General features: G+C 38.8%; 1 protein-coding gene across 17 annotated transcripts in view; it reads right to left on the reverse strand.

Moving 5' to 3' along the window:
• FARS2 (phenylalanyl-tRNA synthetase 2, mitochondrial) overlaps positions 1-22,141 on the reverse strand; it is a 619,002-nt gene that overhangs the window by 284,448 nt on the left and 312,413 nt on the right. For all 17 annotated transcript variants that reach the window (XR_002072565.2, XM_019419846.2, XM_019419849.2 and 14 more), the window contains one exon: positions 2,810-2,970. Coding sequence is in view for 16 of the 17 variants with exons in the window: in XM_019419846.2 (XP_019275391.1) it covers positions 2,810-2,970 (161 nt within the window). In the remaining variant the exon portion in view is untranslated. The remainder of the gene's footprint in view (positions 1-2,809; positions 2,971-22,141) is intronic.

A 22,141-nucleotide genomic window follows, 5' to 3' on the forward strand; every position in this document is an offset into this window, starting at 1 on the left:
GGAGCCTGTTTCCGATTCTGTGTCTCCCTCTCTCTCTGTCCCTCCCCCGTTCATGCTCTGTCTCTCTCTGTCCCAAAAAATAAAATAAACGTTGAAAAAAAAAATTTTTTTAATAAAAAAAAAAAAATAGGATTTTTTAAAAAAGCCATTAAAGATGGAGTCAAAATGTAAATAAATTATAGGAGATTTTCCAGTTCTGGTTAGGAGGCAAAAGGTCACAGAAAACCATCGGCCCCACTATAGCGATGAGAAAACAATAACTTTAGAGATCTTATTTGTCATACAAGATATTGAGGAGATCTGGACACAAGTCTAATCGAACAGACTGCCTTCTACTGTCCTACTGTCTGGGGGACAGACATTGATGGATACTTTCCCTACTGGTGCATGAGTGGGCAGAACTAGCCTGCTTTTGGTAAAAAAACCTTGCTGGAATAAGGAATAATGAGCCAAACTCCTCTCAGCCAAGCATTGGTGGGTGTGGCAGACTGGAAAGTGGGGGAATGGCTAGCTAGCTCTCACTGCCAGCCAATCCTCATTCATAATACTTTTGCTTGGCAGCTACTGGTGGGTAGAAGCTGGCAACTCGTGGAAAGTAGAGAGATCACATCTCATGTGCATAGATCCCAAAGTCTGCTGCAGGGCCAGATCTCACCACCAAGGGGATGGCAGATGTGAAATCCGGTTCAACTCCTGATTAGAACGAAGAGATCTGGCCTACACACCTTAGCTGCCTGACAGGGGAAAGGACAAGGCTTGCTGAGGACATATACTACCTATTTCGGTTTCTTTGTTCTTTTATATACAATATAAAAGTGAGACACATGAAAAAGCAGGAAAAATGTGACCCATAACTAAGAAGAAAAAAAAAAAATAAAAGGAGAACAACAGGTAACAAAATGGTTGGAATTAAAAAGACAAAAATAACTACTACATGACGATGCTAAAGAATTTAAGGTAAAATGTACAAAATGGGTGAGAAGACGAAGAATCCTCCAGAGTAATAAAAACTCTAAAAAAGAAGCAAATAGAAATTGTAGAACTGGTAAGTACAATATGAATTCATTGGAGGGGCTTAATGGTTAAGTGGACAAGATAGAAAAGGCTGGTAAATCCAAAGATAAGGGAATAAAAACTATCCAAAATAAAGCACAGAGTGAAAAAAACCCAATAATAAAAAACACACCCTGAGAATCAAAGTACTAAGGCATAACTTCAAACGGTCTGACACACATGTAGTTGCAGCCTGAAAGGAAAAGAAAGAACAGAGTATAATTGTTGGAAAAGATATTAGATGAGGGTTTCAAAGATGGTTGAAAAGACATTAAATCCAACACAGTGAAACTCTAAGCTGTAAAACAGAAAATCATATACAGGGCAAACCACTGCAAACCAGAGTAAAAGGATAAGACAATGAAATGACCTGTTTCAAGAGCTGAAAGGAAAACACATGCAAACACCCACACGCGTGCGCATGCACGTGTGCATACAAACTGGCAACCTAGACACCTATAATCAAAGAAAATATTCCTAAAAAGTAAAAATGAAATAAAGGCATTTCCAAACAACCAAACTGAACACATTCATGCTGCATTACAGGAAAATATTTAAGGAAGTTCTCCAGGCCGAAGGGAAATGATCACAGAGAAAAACCAAGATCGGCAGAAAGGAATGATCAGTGGGGTAAGTATCAAGGGAGATATAAAACAACATCATTTTAAATCTCTTTAAAAAGACAACTGGCTATTTGAAGCAAATAGAGCAACTACTGTGGGATTATAATACATGGAGAAATAAAATAACAATAATAATATAAAAATCAGGGGAGTAAAAAAATGACACTGTTGAAGGATATTTAATGTCTCATGAAGTTGTGTAATAGCTACTGATGGTAAAGGGTGATGCATTAATTATGTATATCGTAATCTAGAACAGCCACTTAAAAATAATACAAAATGGTGAAACTAAATAGTAACAGGAGTAATAAAATGGAATGTAAAAACAAACAAACCAAAAAACACAAACTCTCAGTTTCCAAATAAAGAAATGAAGAAAAGAAGGGGGAAATGAGGGAAGAAATAAAAAATGACAGAATTAAGCCCAAGAATATCCCATGTAATTATAGTAAATGTAAGATGTATTCAACACTCCAATGAAATAAAAAGGCCCAGTTCTACACAACGTTCAAGAGACACTTTTAAGAACATAGAGTGAAAATACAAGGATGAAAAAGACACACATGACAAACACTAATCACAAGAAAGCCAGTGTGTCTATACTAGTATCAGAAAAACTAAACTTTAAGATGGCTATTTCATAATGATTAAAATGGTCATTAACAAAGCCCAAAGTTGGTTCTGTGCTCAGACTAAAAGCTTCGTAAATCTTTTTTTTCTTCCGTATACAGCTTCCGATGGTTTATGAATTCCTGTGTTTATGGACCTCTATTTAAAACTTCTTTTCAAATGCACATTATTTTTTTTTTAATTTTTTTTAATGTTTATTCATTTTTGAGAGACAGAGAGAGACAGAGCATGAGCGGGGAAGGGGCAGAGAGAAGGAGACACAAAATCCGAAGCAGGCTCCAGGCTCTGAGCTGTCAGCACAGAGCCCGATGTGGGGCTTGAACTCACGAACTGTGAGATCATGACCTGAGCCAAAGTCGGACGCTCAACCGACTGGGCTACCCAGGCGCCCCACAAATTCACATTATTTTTAAATTCAACAAGTTTCTTTTCAAGTGCATGACCCCTTCAATTCTTGAAAATCATTATTATAATTAATAATTGATTCTTACAAGTCATGTTACCTGAAATTTCACCTTCTGGTTGATATCTGACACGCGGAACTGCTTCAGGAAACGCTCATCCTCACTCCAGAAGAGGCGGATATCAGGGATGTCATAGAGGATCATGGCCAGTCTTTCCAATCCCAGGCCAAAAGCCCAACCGATCTGATCTTGAGCACCAGCTACAATTAGGAAAGCAAAACACAACTGATTTAAAAAATATGAAGACTACAGGGTGCCTGGGTGGTTCAGTCGGTTGAGTGTCCAACTCTTGGTTTCGGCTCAGGTCACTGTCTTGTGGTTGTGGGGTCAAGTCCCGCATCAAGCTTCATGCTGAGCATGGAGCCTACGTAAGATCTCTCCCTCTGCCCCGTTCCCCTGCTCACGAACTATCTATCTCTAAAACAAACAAACAAACAAACAAAACATTTTTTTTAAATATATAAAGACTTCACAGGTGCATCCTACTTTCCTACTTGTGGGTAAATAACCAGTAACACTGGTTGTGAGCCTACTAGCAGGTAAGGCACTGGGGAGAGACATCCATAAGCCCATCCATAAGTTTTACGTTTCTTGCACTCCCCACATTCCTCACTTCCCTCCCTGAGGCACTCTGGAGTCACACTGCCTCTAATGTTGCCTTTCATTTTTTATTATATTCCAAGCACTTTAAGCCCGCCTTCCTGCCTCTGAAAAACAATTTTCCTGTAATCTTTATTTGCCCTGATTCAAATTTAGCCTACTATGTGTAGAGAGAGAGAAAAAAGATGGTCTCTGTCCCTATGTGGCTTACTAAATGGGTGGGTATGTTGGAAGTGTGCCATAACGGACTGTTAATATTCAGAAAAATCCCTCAATTTTGTTAAAACAACTTTTACCCTTAGTAAGAGCTACCTCAATAATGGATGGAGATCAAGCAAGCCAAGGTGGAACATTTATTTAGTACCACTCACTCCAAAGGTAAAGTGTATTGTTCACAGTACAGCAATGCTATGAACTCAAAGGGTTTATTTCACTTACCTGAAGCAGACTAAGACCAAAGACATAGACCTGCTGTGTGAAGAAGGCAAGAGAGCAAGTCATACTACTTGAAAAGCTTACGGAAAGGGCTCATGAAAGGAACATAATTTCAACTGGACACTAAGGGTGTCTGGATCCTGGGCAGGCTGCAATGGCCTCAAGATTTTACTCCCGTCATACATGCCCTGTGTAAATCTCTCCCTTTGAGTGTGGTGGCCCTGGGAACAGAATGGGATTTCAGCCCTGTGATTAGTTACTTTATATTGAAGTTCATCTGAGCAAACCAGAGAGACTCTCCTGCTGGCCCAGGAAAAAGTGAGCTGACACACAGCGAGAGGGCCACGTGGCTAGGACCTGAGGGAGGCCTCTAAAAGTTGGGGGAAGCCCTGGCTGTCAGCAATAAGTGGGGCCCTAATTCCTACAATCATAAGGAAATGAATTCTCCCAACAAGGTGAATGGGCTGAGAGGAGGACCAGAACTCCAGAAGAGCACATAGCCGTGCTGACCCCTTGATTTCTACCTGTGAAGACACTGAGCAGAGGCCCCAGCCAACCTGTGCCTGGACTTCTGATGCAAGGAAACTGACATAATAAATTTGTGTGGTTTTAATCTAATAAGTATGACATTAATTTGTTACCAGGCAAAAAATAAAAAAAACAAGCAAACAATAACAACAAAAAACCCCACAAAACTAATACACATCCAAAATGTGGAGAAAGGTAAAAGAAAATTCCAGACTGAAGGAACGTCTTCAAATAGCAGAGGGGTAGCAGTGTAGCACAGAAGCGTTAGGAGTGCATTATGGAAACACAGAAGGTTTGAGGCAGATAGGACATTGCAGAAAGGATCCATTTCTGGCTAGGTGCTCCCACCACCATCATTTATAAATAAAACAACAAGGATAAATGTGTAAAAGAAGCCAGGCAGAAGTATGAGCCTTTTCAAATGGTTTGTTTAAAAGCTGAATGAATTAAAATAATCAAAATGAGATCACAAAAGAAAAAGATACTAAGAGAGAAAATGGATCAGTAGCGAAAGGGAAGATGTATGAGAAAGAAAAGCCAGTGCTTCGCTGAGTACACCTGTTCCTGAACAAAAATGAACACTCAGGTGAGGTAGAGGGAAGTGGGGTATTCAATCTCACAGACAGTGGGATCATGAACATTATGCACAACCCCTGACCCAGTGGTCACATGCCTAAGAGAGCAATTGAAGAGTGAGGCAAAATAGTTTAGAATAATTCATACTGATTCATGAGACTTGAAAAATAGGTTGGTGACTAATTAAAGACATGAAATTTAATATAACCATGATAGACTTTTAAAATCTACTTAAAGAAGAATTTTTATTTCCTTAAGTTTTTATTTATTTATTTTGAGAGACAGAGAGAGAGAGAGAGCGAGCATGAGCAGAGGAAGGAGAGAGAGAGAGTCCCAAGGAGGCATCACACTGTCAGTGCAGAGTCTGATACAGGGCTTGAACTCATGAACTGTGAGATCATGACCTGAGCCTAAATCAGGAGTCAGATGTTCAATCAACCGAGCCACTCAGGCGCCCCAAGAATTTTTATTTTTTTAAAATGAAAGAAAAAATGGCAGTCCTGCTGATGTGGTTCCAGCACATTCTGCATCGTGTGGTTCCACTGTCCTCATTCACTGGGGGGTTACACTAGGTATTCTTACAATTTGGAAACAACATATACATGTAAAGATCCTTAAGAATGTTCATACTCGTTATTATTATGATTCTACTCAGGAATTGATCCTAAAGAAATAATTCAACAAAAGAAAAATATAAATGAAAGAAGATATTCAGCAGTATTACTTTATAAGAGCAAAAACATGGAAACAACCTAAGTGGCCCAAATTAGGGAATGGCTTACAAAATATACTGCATTTTAATGAAATCATTAAAAATTGTAATTATAAAATACAGATTTATTAAGTGACAGACTATAAGAAAGTATGAAAAATATTTATGATAACATGAATATGTACTGTGATACCACTATTTAATATAGGTCCAAGTGAGGGTTGTAATGTGAAAAAACAAAAAACAAAACATGATGTTCAAGAATTATAATGGGTAATAGTTTTAAAACTTCAAAACATTTTCCTATAATTGTTAGTTGTTTCAAGTAAAAAAAAATAATAAATATAGGTAGCAAGGTTAATGCTGCTTTGTGACTGAGGCTTTTTCTTTAATCTTTTCAATTTTATTATCATTCTTTTAGATATAACCAACCACCTAGAGCCTAATATCTGTAACTGAATAAGGAGTAACAGATATTTCTTACTATACAGTAACTACTGCTTATTTAGGGTATTTGACTTTATTTAATATCTAGTAATTTTTTTAGGGTGTTATGCTCCTTTCATCTGTTACTCTCAGTTCCCCATCCCCTGAAACTTTTTCTAAAGCAAAAACACGAATAGAGCCCCTAAAAGTAGGTAAGAAAATGAGCAACAATCTAATTTTTAAAGTTAAAAAAAATTAATTTATATTTGAGAGAGAGACAGAGTATGAGGAGGGGAAGGGCAGAGAGAGAGAAGGGAGACACAGAATCCAAAGCAGGCTCCAACCTGTCAGCACAGAGCCTGATGCAGGGCTTGAACTCATGAACTGCAAGATCATGACCTGAGCCAAAGTCAGATGTTCAAGTGACTGAGCCACCCAGGCGCCCCCTCTAATTTTTTAAATGGACCAAGAATATGAAGACATTCACAGAAAGGAAAGAAAAATTACCCTTAAGCAAATGAAAGCTTAAGAAAAATAAAAGATGAAAATGCACAAAGTTATCATATTTTATATACCAGATTGGCAAAAATAAATACATCTGATTCCATACTTGAGAGCAAAGCCAAGGGAAAACAAGCACTCTCTATATTGCTGGTAGGTTCACAATTGAGTCTTTAAGCTATTGACCTAAGGAGCATAGTATACCAGTAGCTATCAGAATTACAGATGCACGTACCACCTTGTTACTTTAACTACTAGAAAGTATCCTCCTTACAGGAAATTAGGACTGTATAAGACCACTTCCTGGAGTATTGTTTATAAAAGCAAAAGACTGTAAATAACCCAAATATTCATCACTAGAGAAATGATTAAATAAACTATGCTATGTCTGTACAATGAAATATTATTATAAAAAGGCTCCAACCAATTTCAAAAACTCAAAGCAGCAGCTGTTTTTATTTTTTTTATTATTTTATTATTATTATTATTTTTAATATTAAACTTATTGTCAAACTGGTTTCCAAACAACACCCAGTGCTCATCCCAACAGGTGCCCTCCTCAATGCCCATCACCCACCCTCCTCTCCCTCCCACCCCCCTCAACCCTCAGTTTATTCTCAGTTTTTAAGAGTCTCATATGGTTTGCCTCTCTCCCTCTCTAACTTTTTTTTCCTTCTCCTCCCCCATGGTCTTCTGTTAAGTTTCTCAGGATCCACGTAAGAGTGAAAACATATGGTATCTGTCTCTCTCTGTCTGACCTCAGCCGCAGCAATTTCTTACTTGACACATCTCCAAAGGCAAGGGAATTAAAAGCAAAAATGAACTATTGGGACCTCATCAAGATAAAAACCTTCTGCACTGCAAAGGAAACAATCAACAAAACTAAAAGGCAACCAACGGAATGGGAAAAGATATTTGCAAATGACATATCGGACAAAGGGCTAGTATCCAAAATCTATAAAGAACTCACCAAACTCCACACCCGGAAAACAAATAATCCAGTGAAGAAATGGGCAGAAAACATGAAGAGACACTCCTCTAAAGAAGACATCCAGATGGCCAACAGGCACACAAAAAGATGCTCAATGTCACTCCTCATCAGGGAAATACAAATCAAAACCACACTCAGATACCACCTCACGTCAGTCAGAGTGTCTAAAACGAACAAATCAGGAGACTATAGATGCTGGCGAGGATGTGGAGAAACGGGAACCCTCTTGCACTGTTGGTGGGAATCCAAACTGGTGCAGCCATTCTGGAAAACAGTGTGGAGGTTCCTCAAAAAATTAAAAATAGATCTACCCTATGACCCAGAAATACCACTGGTAGGAATTTACCTGAGGGATACAGGAGTGCTGTTGCATAGGGGCACTTGTACCCCAATGTTTATAGCAGCACTTTCAACATAGCCAAATTATGGAAAGAGCCTAAATGTCCATCAACTGATGAATGGATAAAGAAGTTGTGGTTTATATACACAATGGAATACTACTTGGCAATGAGAAAGAATGAAATCTGGCCATTTGTGGCAACGTGGATGGAACTGGAGAGTGTTATGCTAAGTGTTTTTATTTATTTATTTTTAATTCAGGGGTAGGTAGGAAAGAACTGTGCAAATGGAGGACAAAGGTAGGAAGTCTTTATAGTACATGCCTTTTTATATAAAGACTGATAGAGATTTTTGTTACTAGATAAAATATAGGAATTTGTTTTCTGTTTATTTTTAAGAGGTTATAAGAAGCACAAAGTATTCCTCTTTGGTTGCACTGGGACCAAACTTTCAGGAAAATCATGAGTAGTAAAAATGGATCTCTATGTCCTCTTTTTAGAGCCAGAATTGGTCTCTTTCATTCTGTAAGAGGCAATACATTTCCAAGGTTGGAAAATAAGTGTTATCATCTGTAGGGATTTCAAAAACAACCACAAATTTCTTCTACCCTTCCTCTTCAATCTCAGTGGGTTGTAATGGCTTCAATCAATTGAGTATGGGGGAAGTGATACTATGTGACTTCCAAGGTCACATCAAAATAGCCACACAACTAACACTTGGTTTTCTTGGAATGCTCACTCTCCACACACCCTCTCTCACAATTCTTTCTCTAGAACATTCTCTCTTGGAACCTAGCTGCCATGCTCTGAGAAGGAAGTAACACAGAAAGATCATGTGTAGGTGCTCTAGTGGACAGTCCCAGGTGAATCTAGCTTTCAAGCCATCCTGGTACTGACAGCAGGTATGTCAGTAAAGAAGACTCAAGAGGGTGCCAGCCCTAGCCCTCTAAATCACCTCAGCTGTTTAATCTTCCCAAGGCTCCAGCCATTGCGGATGAGAGACAAACTATCTCCACTGTGTGCTGTCCAAATTTGTGACCACAGAATAATAAAATGGCGGCTTTCTTAGGCTATTAAGTTTGGAGTGGTTTATTATTCAACAAGAGATAACCAGACATTGCCCTTGTTAAATCATCTGGGTTGTGCTTTCTATTGCAAACATTTCCCACATGGGTAATCTAAGGTTAACTGAACTGCTGATGTAAGTTCATTTGTCTGAGATATAAGAATGATGTGAATAGCAACTAGATAGGGTTTCACATAGATCAGGAATTAAGCTTAAAATAAGATGAATCCACTATACTATAGCACATCATATACACCAGAATATTAATTATGTCCTAATATCACATCTTATCCAAAGCCCATGCCACCCCACATCATTCATCACATTGCCCATCCAACATATAAACAAAACAGTCCTAAGCCAAAGCGATCCAATACCCTCTCCAAACCAACTACTGCTTTTCATCTTATTTTTCCACCTCATGATGAATGGGGTCATCATCCATCTAGTTACTCAAGGAAGAAACCTGGGAGTAAACTAACTTAAAACACTACCTCATTTCAGATATAGACCTTTAAATTATATCTCAAAATTTCTCTCAAAACCATCCCTTCATTCTAGTCCAATTGTAGCTATAGATTTGTCCCTTCAACAAACATCTCCCACCTGGACTATTCCAAGAAACTCCCAAGTAGTCACCGTCTGTCTCCCTATTTGGTCCATCTGTGATAGTGCTGCCAAGTCTCTTTCTAAAACATAAATCTGGACATTGTCACAGTAGATATGTGTAAGGATAGGACAATGAATGACTCATCTCCAAGACAGCCATATGTGTTCTTATTTTTATTTTTCAGTGTCTTTCTAAACCATAAAAAAAAACTCTTAAAATTGTTCCACAGATTCCCATTCACTCTAGCTGAACTTGAATATTCATGGAACTTCAAGATTAGATATGCAAGGTCCAGCTGGAAAAATGCTTCATAATAAGTTAAATACTAACATCTCTGTTTATCACTTGGTATCAAGGCAATCATAATGACAAATGGGAAAACAAATATTTAGCTATAAGATACATAGAGATTAAGAAGCACTGGTCTAGGGGTGCTGGGTGGCTCAGTCAGTTAAGCATCGGACTTCAGCTCAGGCTATGATCTCATGGTTCGTGAGGTTGAGCCCTGCTTTGGGTGAGCTCAAGCCCCACTTCTCTCTCTCTCCCTTTCTGCCCCTCCTGGGATTCTCTCCTCTTCCTCTCTCTCTGCCCCTTGATCACTTGCATCCCCTCTCTCTCAAAACAAACAAACAAACAAACAAAGCCCTGATCTTTAGTGAAGAACTTTCTAAAAAATTTCCAATATATCACAGGTTGTTAATTTTGTCAAATATAAAATTATGCACACCATACAACAGAATTCACATTCTTTTCAAGAAGATGGGTCATTCATCAACATAAATGATTTTCTGAGACACAAAACAAATTTCAAAATACTTAAAAGGAGTTAAATTTAAGGAATGTCCTATGTCCAAAGAGAAAATAAATCAGAAGTCAAGAGTATACAAATATCTAAAGACATTCCCAAATACTGGGAAATTATACAACATACTTTTAAATAACCCAAGTCAAAGAAAAAAAAAATCACAAGAAAAATTAGAAAATGCATTCAAATGAATACAAATTAAGATGCAACACAAAATAATGTATGGAATGAATCTAAAGCTGTAATTCAAAAGAAGCCTATAGCATTAAATGCTTATGTGAGAGGGGAAAGGTGTCAAATCAATGAACTACTACCTTACAAATGTAGAAAAATAAAATTAAGAACAAACTAAGCCAAACAAAGGAAAAACTAAATATAGGAGTGCAAGTGATAAAATAAAAAAAAAAAAGGAAAGAAAAACAATAGAGAAAATTGATGAACACCAAAAACTGGTTTAAAATAAATTTTTTTAAATTGAAGGACAGTTGACACACAATGTTAGGTTAGTTTCAGATGTACAACATAGCGATTCGACAACTCCATACTTTGTGGTATGCTCACCACTCTGTATGTTGTGGTAGCTACCATATGTCACCATACAATGCTATTATAATACCATTGACTATATTCCCTATGCTGTACCTTTAACCCTGTGACTTATTCCAGAACTGGAAGGCTGTATCTCCCACTTCCTCTTGCCTGTTTTGCCCATCCTTCCACCACCCTCCTCTCTGGCAACTGTTGGCTTGTTCTCTGTATTTATGGGTATGTTTCAACCTTTTGTTTGTTTGTTTGATTTTTTAGTTTTCATATGTAAGTGAAATCATATGGTATTCTCTAGAATCAAAAAAGAAACAGTAAGTTTTGATGAGGATGTGAAAAAAAGGAAGCTTTGTGCACTGTTGGTGGGAATGTAAACCGGTGAAGCCACTGTGGGAAACAGTATAGTAAGGAGGGTCCTCAAAAAATTAAAGATATATAGCATCTGTATGTTTATTGCAGCATTATTTACAGTAGCCAAGATAAGGAAACAACCGAAGTATCCATCAATAGATGAATGGACAAAGAACAGGTGGTATACATACACAATGGAACATTACTCAGTCATTGTATAAAAGAAAAAGCTTTCTCTGTTTGACTGATTTCACTTAGCATAATACCTTCTGGGCCCATCCATGTTGTCACAAATGGCAAGGTCTTATTCTTTTTTATGACTGAATAATGTTCCTTTGTATATGTATGTGTACCAAAAGCTGAGCGGTTTTTTTTTTTTTTTTGAAATATCAATAAAATGGATAAATTGCTAGCCAGACAAATTAGGAAAAAACATGAAAAAGAGAAAGTACAAATTACCAATGTCAGGAATTAAAGATAGGACCTCACTAAAGACAGATCCTAGTGGTAATAAAAGGATAATGAAAGAATATTATAAAATAACTTTATGCAGGTGAATTCAACAACTATTCAACAATCCATACAAAATGGACAGATTATTCCCCCCCCAAAAAAAAACCCAAACTACCAAAGCCCATTAAGAAGAACAAATAACCTATATCAATTAAAATACTGAATATATAATTGAGAACCTTCCCACGGGCACCTGGGTGGCTCAGTCGGTTAAGTGTCTGACTTTGGCTCAAGCCATGATCTTGCAGTTCGCGAGTTCAAGCCCCGCATCGGGCTTGCTGTTGTCAGTGCAGAGCCCAGTTTGGATCTGCTGTACCCCTCTCTCTGTGTCCCTCCTCAGCTCGTGCTCTCTCTCTCAAAAATAAATAAAACATTAAAAAAAGAAAAGAAAAGAAAAACCTTCTTGCAAAGAAAATTCTGGGGCCAGATGGCTTCACTAAGTGAATTCTATCACAATGTTAAGAAAGAAATAATACTAAATCTATAAAACACTACCAGGAAATAGAGAATAAGGAAATTTTATGAGACCAGGATTGCCCTTATACCAAACCAGACAAAGACATTACAAAAAAAAGACAACTTTAAACCAATATGCATCATGAGAAAACAAACAAACCACCTTTTACAAAATATTAACAAATTAAATCCAGCAATGCATACAAGGGACACTATGTCAGGACTGGATTTATCCCAGGAATGTAAGGTTAGCTCAACATATGAACATCAATCAATGTAATTCATCATATAAGCAGATTAAAAAATAAAACCCAACACACAATTAGAAAAAGCAATCGTAGATGCAAAAGTAGATGCAGAAAAAGCAGTTGAAAAAAATTCAACATCCATTCATTATAAAAATTCTCAGGAAATGAAGAACACAGGGCATTTCTTTAATCTGATGAATGACACAATACAAGAACCACAGCTAATATAACTCACAGTGATGAAAGACCAGTTGCTTTGCCCTCAGGGTCAGCTTGAAGATAGACAGGTATGTCCACTCTTTCTATTTGTTTCTACTAACCTGAGTTCTAAGCTAGTGGGGAAATGGTGGGGGGTGAGGGAAGGGTAGGGGGAGCAAAAACAGATGAACAGATTGTCTTTATTTGGAGATGGCATGACTGTCTACATAAAAACACCTAAGGAAAATATTTCAAAGGTTATTGCTGCGTGAATTCAGGAAGATGATGATATACAAAAATCTGCAGTGTGATGGTCTTAGGGGCATCTGTTCCACCTGGCTGTCAGTGGGGACAAGTGCAGAACCTCTCCTGAACACAGGAGACTGGCTCTACTGAGAAGACCCAATGCACAGGCCAGTGAGGAAGCCATGACATCAAGCACCCGCAATCCCAAGCACCTTGGTCGAGGGCTAGAGTGTCATTAGTAACAGGGAGCAGCTGGCCTCCAGCTTCCTTCTGCTGCACTTTGAGTCTCGTAATCATTCTTATCGAAAAGACTACTTGTGACCATCACTGTGGAGTGCTGCAAGAAAGGATGTGGCATCTCTTTGCAGAGCTGTACCAAATTGTACCTTTGAAACACTTAGTTTTGGTCCCACCTAGAACAGCTTCTTTTGAATTGTCCCCTGAATTGGGCTAGCTGGCAATGCCATTAGTAAGGCACCAGGCATACCTGTCCAGGATGCTGATCTCTGTACCACATAGTCTGCCCTAGGAGACATCATTAAATGAACTGACCTCAGATCTAAGAAGATGGAAATGGCAAACACTTCTTTCCCCTGAACAACTGGGTTGTTTTTCATTTTAAGGATACCATGAGTTACATAATTGACCATAATTCTCTCCTTACTTTGGCCCCACAGATGCTTAGAACCAACCTTGCAGGTCACCTCCACAACTGTACAAGTGTTCAGGGTACATTTCTCTGTGTGACTCTTGGCCCAGTTTTATCTCCTTAGTCTTATTTCCTCTTTGTCCTGATTATCTCAACTATTTATTTTCTCCTCTTGTACATACTTTTATATGGTACTTCAAATTCTTTATGGAAGGAAGTGAGCCATAAATAACTAGATACTTAAAGATACTGTCAGCCAAGGCAGGTCTAATTTTCAGGTCTTTGGCACTCCCCAGCTATAATTTGTTGCCAGGTGCTCAAGGGCTGACAGGGTTTTAAGACAGTATATTTTTTTCCCTATTCTAATACTAGAGAGTTCCAGTAAACTAGAGCCCCCAAAGCAGAAAGCTGACTGTAGGGAAACATCCTCACTTAAACAGAATATTCAGAATGGGAAGGAATTAGGTGTTCTGATTAACACGACTTTGTGCTGAATGGAGCAACCCACACAGGAAAAGATTTTGTTTTTGTTGTCGGTGCTGAAAATCATTCTAAGAAGGTCAGCCTATATATAGAAGCAAAATAACATGAGACAGGAGCCCAAAGATGGGGAAGTTAAAAGGAGGGAAAGGAAAAGATGAGGAGGAGTAGAACGGCAACTGAGAAGAGGGCAGTAAGAAGTCATCAGTGTGAACATGGAGAAACCAAGTGGACCTTAGAACCTAAAAGCACCTAATCCCATACACTGTCCCTTCTACAGCAGATGGCCCTCCAGGCTCTGCCTCAACAGCCGCAGAAAGAGAAGCACTAGTAAGAGAGGAACCAGAGCAGTGCACAAGCCTCCACACACAGCCTCTGGTCTGGCCCCTCCAAAGCAAAGCCCCTGTGAGCATGAAGCATGTCAGGGAAGACAGCGGCTACGCTAGCCATGCATCAGGATGGGAAACAAAGAGCACTGAGGGAAGATTAAAACTGGCTGCTATTGCTCAACACCATGCCTCTGAAGGCGTAGGACATCTGTGCTATCTGTGGAAGGCATTGGGGGTGGGGTGGGTGGAGATACCACTCAAACCTCCATCCCCAAAGTCCTTAGAAAAATCACTGTGCCACACAGAAAAGGTTGTATCACCAACCTGAGAAAAGGCTGAGAATGGGCAGTTGTTGACTGTGACACAGATCTGTACACACACAGTATTTAAGCTGCACTAAGACAAGTGAAGCCCATGTACCTTCATCGCTAGTATGGAGCCACATAAAGAAGGTTACATAATATAATTAGACTTTTGTCAGACAATGCCAGAAGATAAGGAATTTGGGAGAATTTGGTGGGGGGGGGGCGGGCAAGAAGTAGAGAGAACTTTTAGGGCAATGAAAATACTTTATATGACACTATAATGATGGATACACGTCATTATACATTTTTCCAAACCCACGAATGTACAACCCCAAGAGTGAACCCTAAAGTAAACAATGAATTTGGGGTGATAATAATGTGTAATTGTAGGTTCATCAGTTGTAAAAAATGTAGCACTCTGGTGGCACATGTTGATAATTGGGGAGGCTGTGCATGTGAGGGGGCAGAGGGTATATGGTAAATCTCTGTACCTTACTCTCAAGTTTGCTGTGAACCTAAAACATCTCAAAAAATTAATTTTTTAAAAAAAATTAAAATTAAAAAGAGGGGAGAGTGGAAAGACAACTCACTGAATTAGAGAAAGGACTTGCAAATTATATATGTTAAGGGTCTATTATCCAGGATATCTAAGGAACTCCTACAACTCAACAACAGATACAAAACCCAGTTGAAAAATGTGTAAAAGAGGGGCACCTGGATGGCTCAGTCGGTTAAGTGTCTGACTCTTGATTTCAGCTCATTAAGTCCCACAGTTTGTGGGAAAGAATCCCATGTTGTGCTCTGAACTAACAGCACAGAGCCTACTTAGGACTCTCTCCCTCTCTTTCTGCCCCTCCCCTGCTTGTGCACTCTCTCTCTCAAAAATAAATAAACGTTAAAAAGAAAAAAAGAAAAAAATGGGCAAAAGATTTACAGAGATATTTCCCCAGAGAAGTTATACAAATAGCCCACAGGCACATGAAAATATGTTCCACATCATTAGTCATTCGGGAAATATAAACCAAAACCACAGTGAGATACCACTTCATATCTACTAGGCTGGCTATAATACAAACAAACAAAAAACTCATAAAACAAGCATCAACAGGGATGTAAATGAACTGGATCCCTTGTACATTGCTGCTGGAATGTACCATGACACAGCTGCTGTGGACAACAGTTTGGTCATTCTTCAAAATGTTGAACATAGAATTACTGTATGACCTAGCCATTCTTCTCTCTCTCTCTCTCTCTCCCTCCCTTTCTCTTTCAGTCTACCTGCCTACCTACCTACCTACCTACCTACCTACCTACCTACCTACCTATTGCTAGCTATATGCAGGTATGCATGCACATGCATACACACAATATAGTTATAGACATATATGGATATATAGATGAATATATGTATATCCGAAAATTGAAAAAAGGGACTCAAGATAACTGTACACTAATGTTCACACCAGCATTATTCACAAATGACAAAAGGAAAAAACAAAAAACAACAACAACAAAACTCAGTATCTGAGAATGAATAAACAAAATGCGGTACATATATAAAATGGGATATTATTCAGCCCTAAAAGGAAATGAAGTTCTTATACATGCTATAGGATGAGTGAACATTGAAAAGATACGCTAAGTGAAACAAGCCAGACAAAAGGACACATACTATCTGATTTCACCTATGCGAAATATCTAGAATAAGTAAATTCATGGAGACAGCAAGATTAGAGGTTACTAAGGGGCTAGAAAGAGGGGGGAATGGGGAGTTACTGTTTAATGAATACAAAGCTTCTGCTTGAGGTGATGAAAATGTTTTGGAAATCGATAGTGCTAATGGTTGAACAACACTGTGAATCTAATTAATGTCAGTGAATTGTATACCTAAAAATGGCTAAAAATAGTTAAAAAGGCAAATTTTATATTGTACATTTTACCAAATAAATGTAAGATTTCAAAGGGGCTAAACATTTACAAACTTTGAAAAAAATTTCTGTGTGTTCTTCACTTTCTTTTTTTTTTTTCTCATTACCACATCCATCTCCAAAAACACTGAGATTTACCAACTGAGCCATTATGCGGCCAATTATTTCAGTAGATCTGGGCTGCTTCTCCCATAAAATGAAAGAACAGCAGTAATACAGCATCTCAAGTTCCTTTCAGCTCTTAAAAGTCTAGGATGCGGCTCAGTTTAGAGGTAGTTAACTAAGTTCTAAAGAAGCTTTCTTTTTGTTGTTGTTGTTCATTTATTTATTTTGAGGAGAGAGAAGGAGAGGGAGAGGAAGGGGCAGCAAGAGAGAGGGAGAGAGAGAGAGAGAGAGAGAGAGAGAGAGAGAGAATCCCAAGAGGACTCTGCACTCATAGCAACATGGGGCTCGATTTCACGAACCATGAGGTCATGACCTGAGCCTAAATCAAGAATCAGACGCTTAAGTGACTGAGACACCCAGGTGCCCCTAAAGAAGCTTTCATCAAAATAAATACAAAGTACTGCAAAAATAATTTGATTAATATTTAACAGCATAACAAAGGTAACTGCCAACTGCTCTCTCCTCTGGCCATCTGGTCACCTTCTACCCCTCAGACATGCAGGTACACTTGACTTTGCACCCTTTGCTTGGACAACTGTGTCCACTGGGAATGGTCTTTTCCTTCACCTGATCCAGGTCTCTGTTCAAATGTCACCTTCTCAAGGCGGCCTTCCTGACCATCCACTTTAAAACTATATACTTCTCCACCAATCCACACTTCCAAACCCCTTATTCTGCCCTGTTTTCATCAGAGAATATCATCTTCTAAGATACTACAACCTTTCCTATTTTTTCTATTTATTGTTTACTGTCAGACTGCTGCTAGCCTGTAATCTGCGAGGGCAGGATCTTTGCTGGCTTTCATCACTAATACATCTCAAGTGGCTAGAACAGTGTGGGGCATGTAGCAAGTGCTTGGGTATTTGCAATGTGAGTGAATGGCATGGAAGGAGAAGTGCTGAGAATTTTCTACTTTTTAAGTTACTTGTTTCATATAAATGGGTAGTATTATGAAGAATTTCAGACTTAAAATGAAGTCTTCAGTATGAGCAGTGACTTTCTCTAATGTGTCTGTGAGAGATTTTATCCATCATATTATGAGGTGATATTTTAACAGGGGTGATATCAGAAATGTCATTTCTGAAAAAGCTCAGAAAGCAGAGAGTTGGAACACAAAAACATAAGAGGAAAAAAATGAATATTCTAATCACTCATCCCACCCTTCATGGCCATTCACTGAGCTTACTCTATAGAAGGTAGCTGGCACTGGGCACTAGCTCCTTGAAGTCTGGGACTTCAGCACTGCTTCTGTGCCAGTATTTTGTCTATTTTATTTTGTTCCTCGGTGACTGAACTGCTAAAATGTAAAGAGCCCCTGTACCCTGAGGTTCCCTCTCAAAATGTTTTGTTGCAAAGCCAAGGATCAAATTAAAACTTTAAACTATTTTGCTGGAAAACATTTTTTAAATTATATTAAGTATATTTTTCCTTCCTTGTCAATAGGGGCTAATTTCTAGGCGTCCTTTGACTTAATGAATTGACGCTTTCCCACAATAATTGCCACAAGTAATACTGAAACAACCCAGCAATTAACATTCATATTTTATAGAAGTTAACCAATTACAAAACATTTCATCAATATTATCTTGATTTTGACTCTCACAATTATCCTAAGGGGAATGCCAGGACTGGTATTATCATCTATATTTAAAAAATAAACACCATTTAAGCAAAATCACAGACAATGGGACTCAAATATGTTTTTTCACTTCAAGTATGTATCCAACGAATGCTTCCCTAGATTCACTTTCAAACATTATTGTAAAGGAGCTATGTTCAAAGTATTTGAAGCCATCAAAAATTCCACTTCTACTGTATGCCTTCTACCTTCTAACTAACTGCCAGCTTCCTGATTGACTTCATCGTTACTCCATGAAAGCTAGTAAAATGATTTGTATAAGTAAGTGCTCAAATATATCAGATTTTTCTGAATAAGTAAAATGTGGGTTTTTTCCACCACACCAAATAATGCTTTTAATCCTGAATTTGACTAACATATACAGAAACCCTGAGTGAGATGACAGGGCTAGTATTTAGCAGTGGTATTGGACAAAAGCTTCCCCCTCCCTTGATCATTAGGTACCCTGGCAGTCACACAAGAATGAAAGCCCCGTATACTGCACACCCAAAAGCAGGTCTAGAAAAGCCAGTACGGGTACATAAATTCTGATTTCTTCTCTTTTCACCACTGAGTTAGTCCTTGATCCCCTGCTTTCTAGCTACAACTCTTGAATTCTTCAGAGACTTACTACTAGATGATTGACTTTTCAAGCTGTGCCCAAAGATCGATCTCCTGCCTGAAAAATTTCTCTAGTTGTATATATCCTTGGCCCCACACAATTCTGTCAATAAGTCCTTCACACAATCCAAAGGCAGACCTCTTTTAAAAGAACCTTTCGATGGTGTGAAGCAGACTGGGGATCAGATTCTATGAGCTGTAAAGACAGTGGTCCTTAATACAATCTGAGCTAGGCTGCATGTGAATAAACTTAAAACAACAAATCCTTCAACACCCAGGGGTGTTGAAGGATTGGACCATGGCCTTTCCTTCTTGTGTTCTAGATTTCAGTTTTCTGTAGTTTAATGAAGGAGAAAACAGTTTCTGGTTCAGGTACCAATCAATAGTACATGAAGCAATTCCCAATGGTCTTGTCCCCTGAGAATCTTCCTCACGGATGTTTCCAGCTTCCTTTGAGGGCTTGTGTCCCAGGAATCGGCATCCTTCTGCTCCTTGTGCCTTTAATCTGGGTGTGGTAGATCGTATTAGTTGCCCCCCTCCCCCATCAGCCATCGTGTCTTCTTTGGAGTATGGGGGGCAATGTACCTACCCCCAGGGGAGAGAAGGATCCCTGTTTTCCAATGACTCATCTAGGGGAAGACATGGCTAATGAGATAGATCGGGAAATCTGCTAGGATGCTCAAGGGCAAGATAAAGGTCCTTCAAACTCTTCCTGTCTCCCTTCCTGCACTGAATACTGCCACATGAGAATATGATGCCTGAAGCTGCAGCAGCCAACATGTGACCAGAGGGCAACAAGCTGGCAGATGAAAGCCAGTGTGCTGAGGAGGGAAATGAGGGTGAGTGTAAAAAGCCTGGACCTTTCAAAACCAGCCCTGCAACCTATACATTAGGACTTATTAATCTTTAAAATGAATTATAAAAGTCTGTATTACTTAAACTACTGTTATCTATGGTTTCTGCTTCTTGCCGACAGATACTTAAAACCTGACATACCAAAGAACAGGGAGAGGACCATACAGAGCTATTTGTAAGACAGGTCCTGTTGGGAAGACAATGGTAATTTTAATGCATGAAATCTGGTCTTTTTGAAGCCTGTCTCAGGACTCAAGACAAACAACAAATTTCAGTTTTTATCTGGGTCTCAGGCTGCCTTCTCTAAAGCCTAGCCATCATGCATTAGTGGGAGACATGCAGACCAGGGTACCAGTCACAATGGCATGAACATGGAAATTGGGATCTTAGTAAGGTTATGAACATACTAAATGACCACTGATGGTGGAACAAGAACCATATGAAAATTCAAGACAAATGAAACAAAAAGCTGCCCTAAGAGATCCATCCCCCAAATACAGAAAGACTAAGATATACTGTCATACAACTACTGATAGAGAAGTAGGACTTCAACTTTTATCAAAGCAGGGAAAATGGCGCTGAGAAGACAGCCAGATAACTCTCTTCAGCTATTTCTTCAATAGGTCCAACAGGTAGGAAGTGCAGTAGTCAAGCCTATATGCAATAACATACACATCTCTTTATGCAGAGTTAGTATTATACCTGAGTCACAAAGGATGTTAACACAGCAGTGCCTAGTAATAAACTTCTTATGGAAGGGAACTGACCAGTATGTCTCAGTCCAAGTGCTCCAATGAGAGGGCACAAGAAACTAATGGTGTTGACAAGTAAGAGGTACATACTGGTCACTGTAGATCTTCAGTCAAAAGTCAGAGTACAGGAACTCTGAACTCGCATTGGTAACTACGCTAAAGGAGAAAAGAGCACACACACCACCTTGATATCACCCCTTAGCGACCGTGATTTCGGTTTGCTCTTACAAGCTGCATGGCGCTCACATGTTATACTCACTTGATCCGAGCATAGCAAAAGGTACAATCTATGGAAAAGTGAGCACACTCCCTAAAAACTTAAAGACACTTGCTAAAACTTTCCTCAGTCAAAAAAGTATGGCAGTAGCTATATCAGTTATTATTTTTATATTTATTTACATATTGATAATTATATAAACATATGTATTATACATAATTTATTTAGCAATTTGAGAGTAGGCTCCTTATATCGTGTTCCTTCATCCCTACTACTTCCATGCCTATTTCCTAAGACCAAAGATATTATCTTATATATCCATAGCAGAGTTAACAAATTTAGGAAATTTCACATCAATGTAACACTCTTATCTAATCTGTAGCTCATATTTAAATTTTGTCAGTTTCCCCAGGAATGTCCTTGTAGCCTTTTCTCCCTTAGTACAAGATCCAGTCTAGGATTACATAATGCATTAGGTACCATGTCTCTTTAGTCTCCTTTAATCTGGAGCAGCTACTTGAACTTCCTTGGTCCTGAAAGACACTGACATTGTAGAGAATCCTGACCAATTATTTTATAGAATGTCCCACAAGTTGATGTTTTCTGATGTTTCTTCATGATTAGATTAAGGTCCTGGAACCCAGATGGAGTACTATGACAGTGATACGGTGCCCTTCTCTCTTTTCCTAGGCATTCATCTTCGGACATATGGCATCCAGCTACCCCGTATCAGGGGTTCCTAAGACCATCCACATGTCACTTATTTTTTGCTACAAAAACTTAGTGGTTTAAGAAAACTATTCATTTAGCTTAATATCGGTTGGCACTTTGAGCTCAGGAAGAAACCTTTCTGTTTTCCAGGGTTTAGCACTCACATGTCTGGTGTTGGCTGCCTGTCAGCTAGGACTCCTTGGTTCCCTCTTACCATGCAACAAGCCAGCTCAGGCTCATGTACATGGTGGCTTGCAGGGACCTACTTGCAGTAGGAAGGCAAGTCTCAATGTGCAAACACTTACCAACCTTCTGTTTGAATCATGTTTGCTACTATCACTATAGGCCAAAGCAAATCACATGGCCAAGTTACACAGGAGTAGAGAAAGAACTAATAGGAAGGTTAGAATTTGTGGCCATTTTTTACCCTATTGTAGTGAGAGATTGGTTGTGTTTTTCAGAACTATTTTCCAAAACCTTCCCTCTCCTACCTATACCCCAATTATTAGGTGAATTCCTTCTCCACTGTCTACTCAGCTATTAACAAGTCTGTGGGAAGCCACTATAGTAGCCTGTCTTGCAAAGTCTGCTCAGCTGC

The sequence above is a fragment of the Panthera pardus genome, unplaced genomic scaffold (assembly GCF_024362965.1).
Source record: "Panthera pardus isolate Hobbes unplaced genomic scaffold, ASM2436296v1 HiC_scaffold_17, whole genome shotgun sequence".
In the NCBI taxonomy this organism is placed as follows: domain Eukaryota; kingdom Metazoa; phylum Chordata; class Mammalia; order Carnivora; family Felidae; genus Panthera; species Panthera pardus.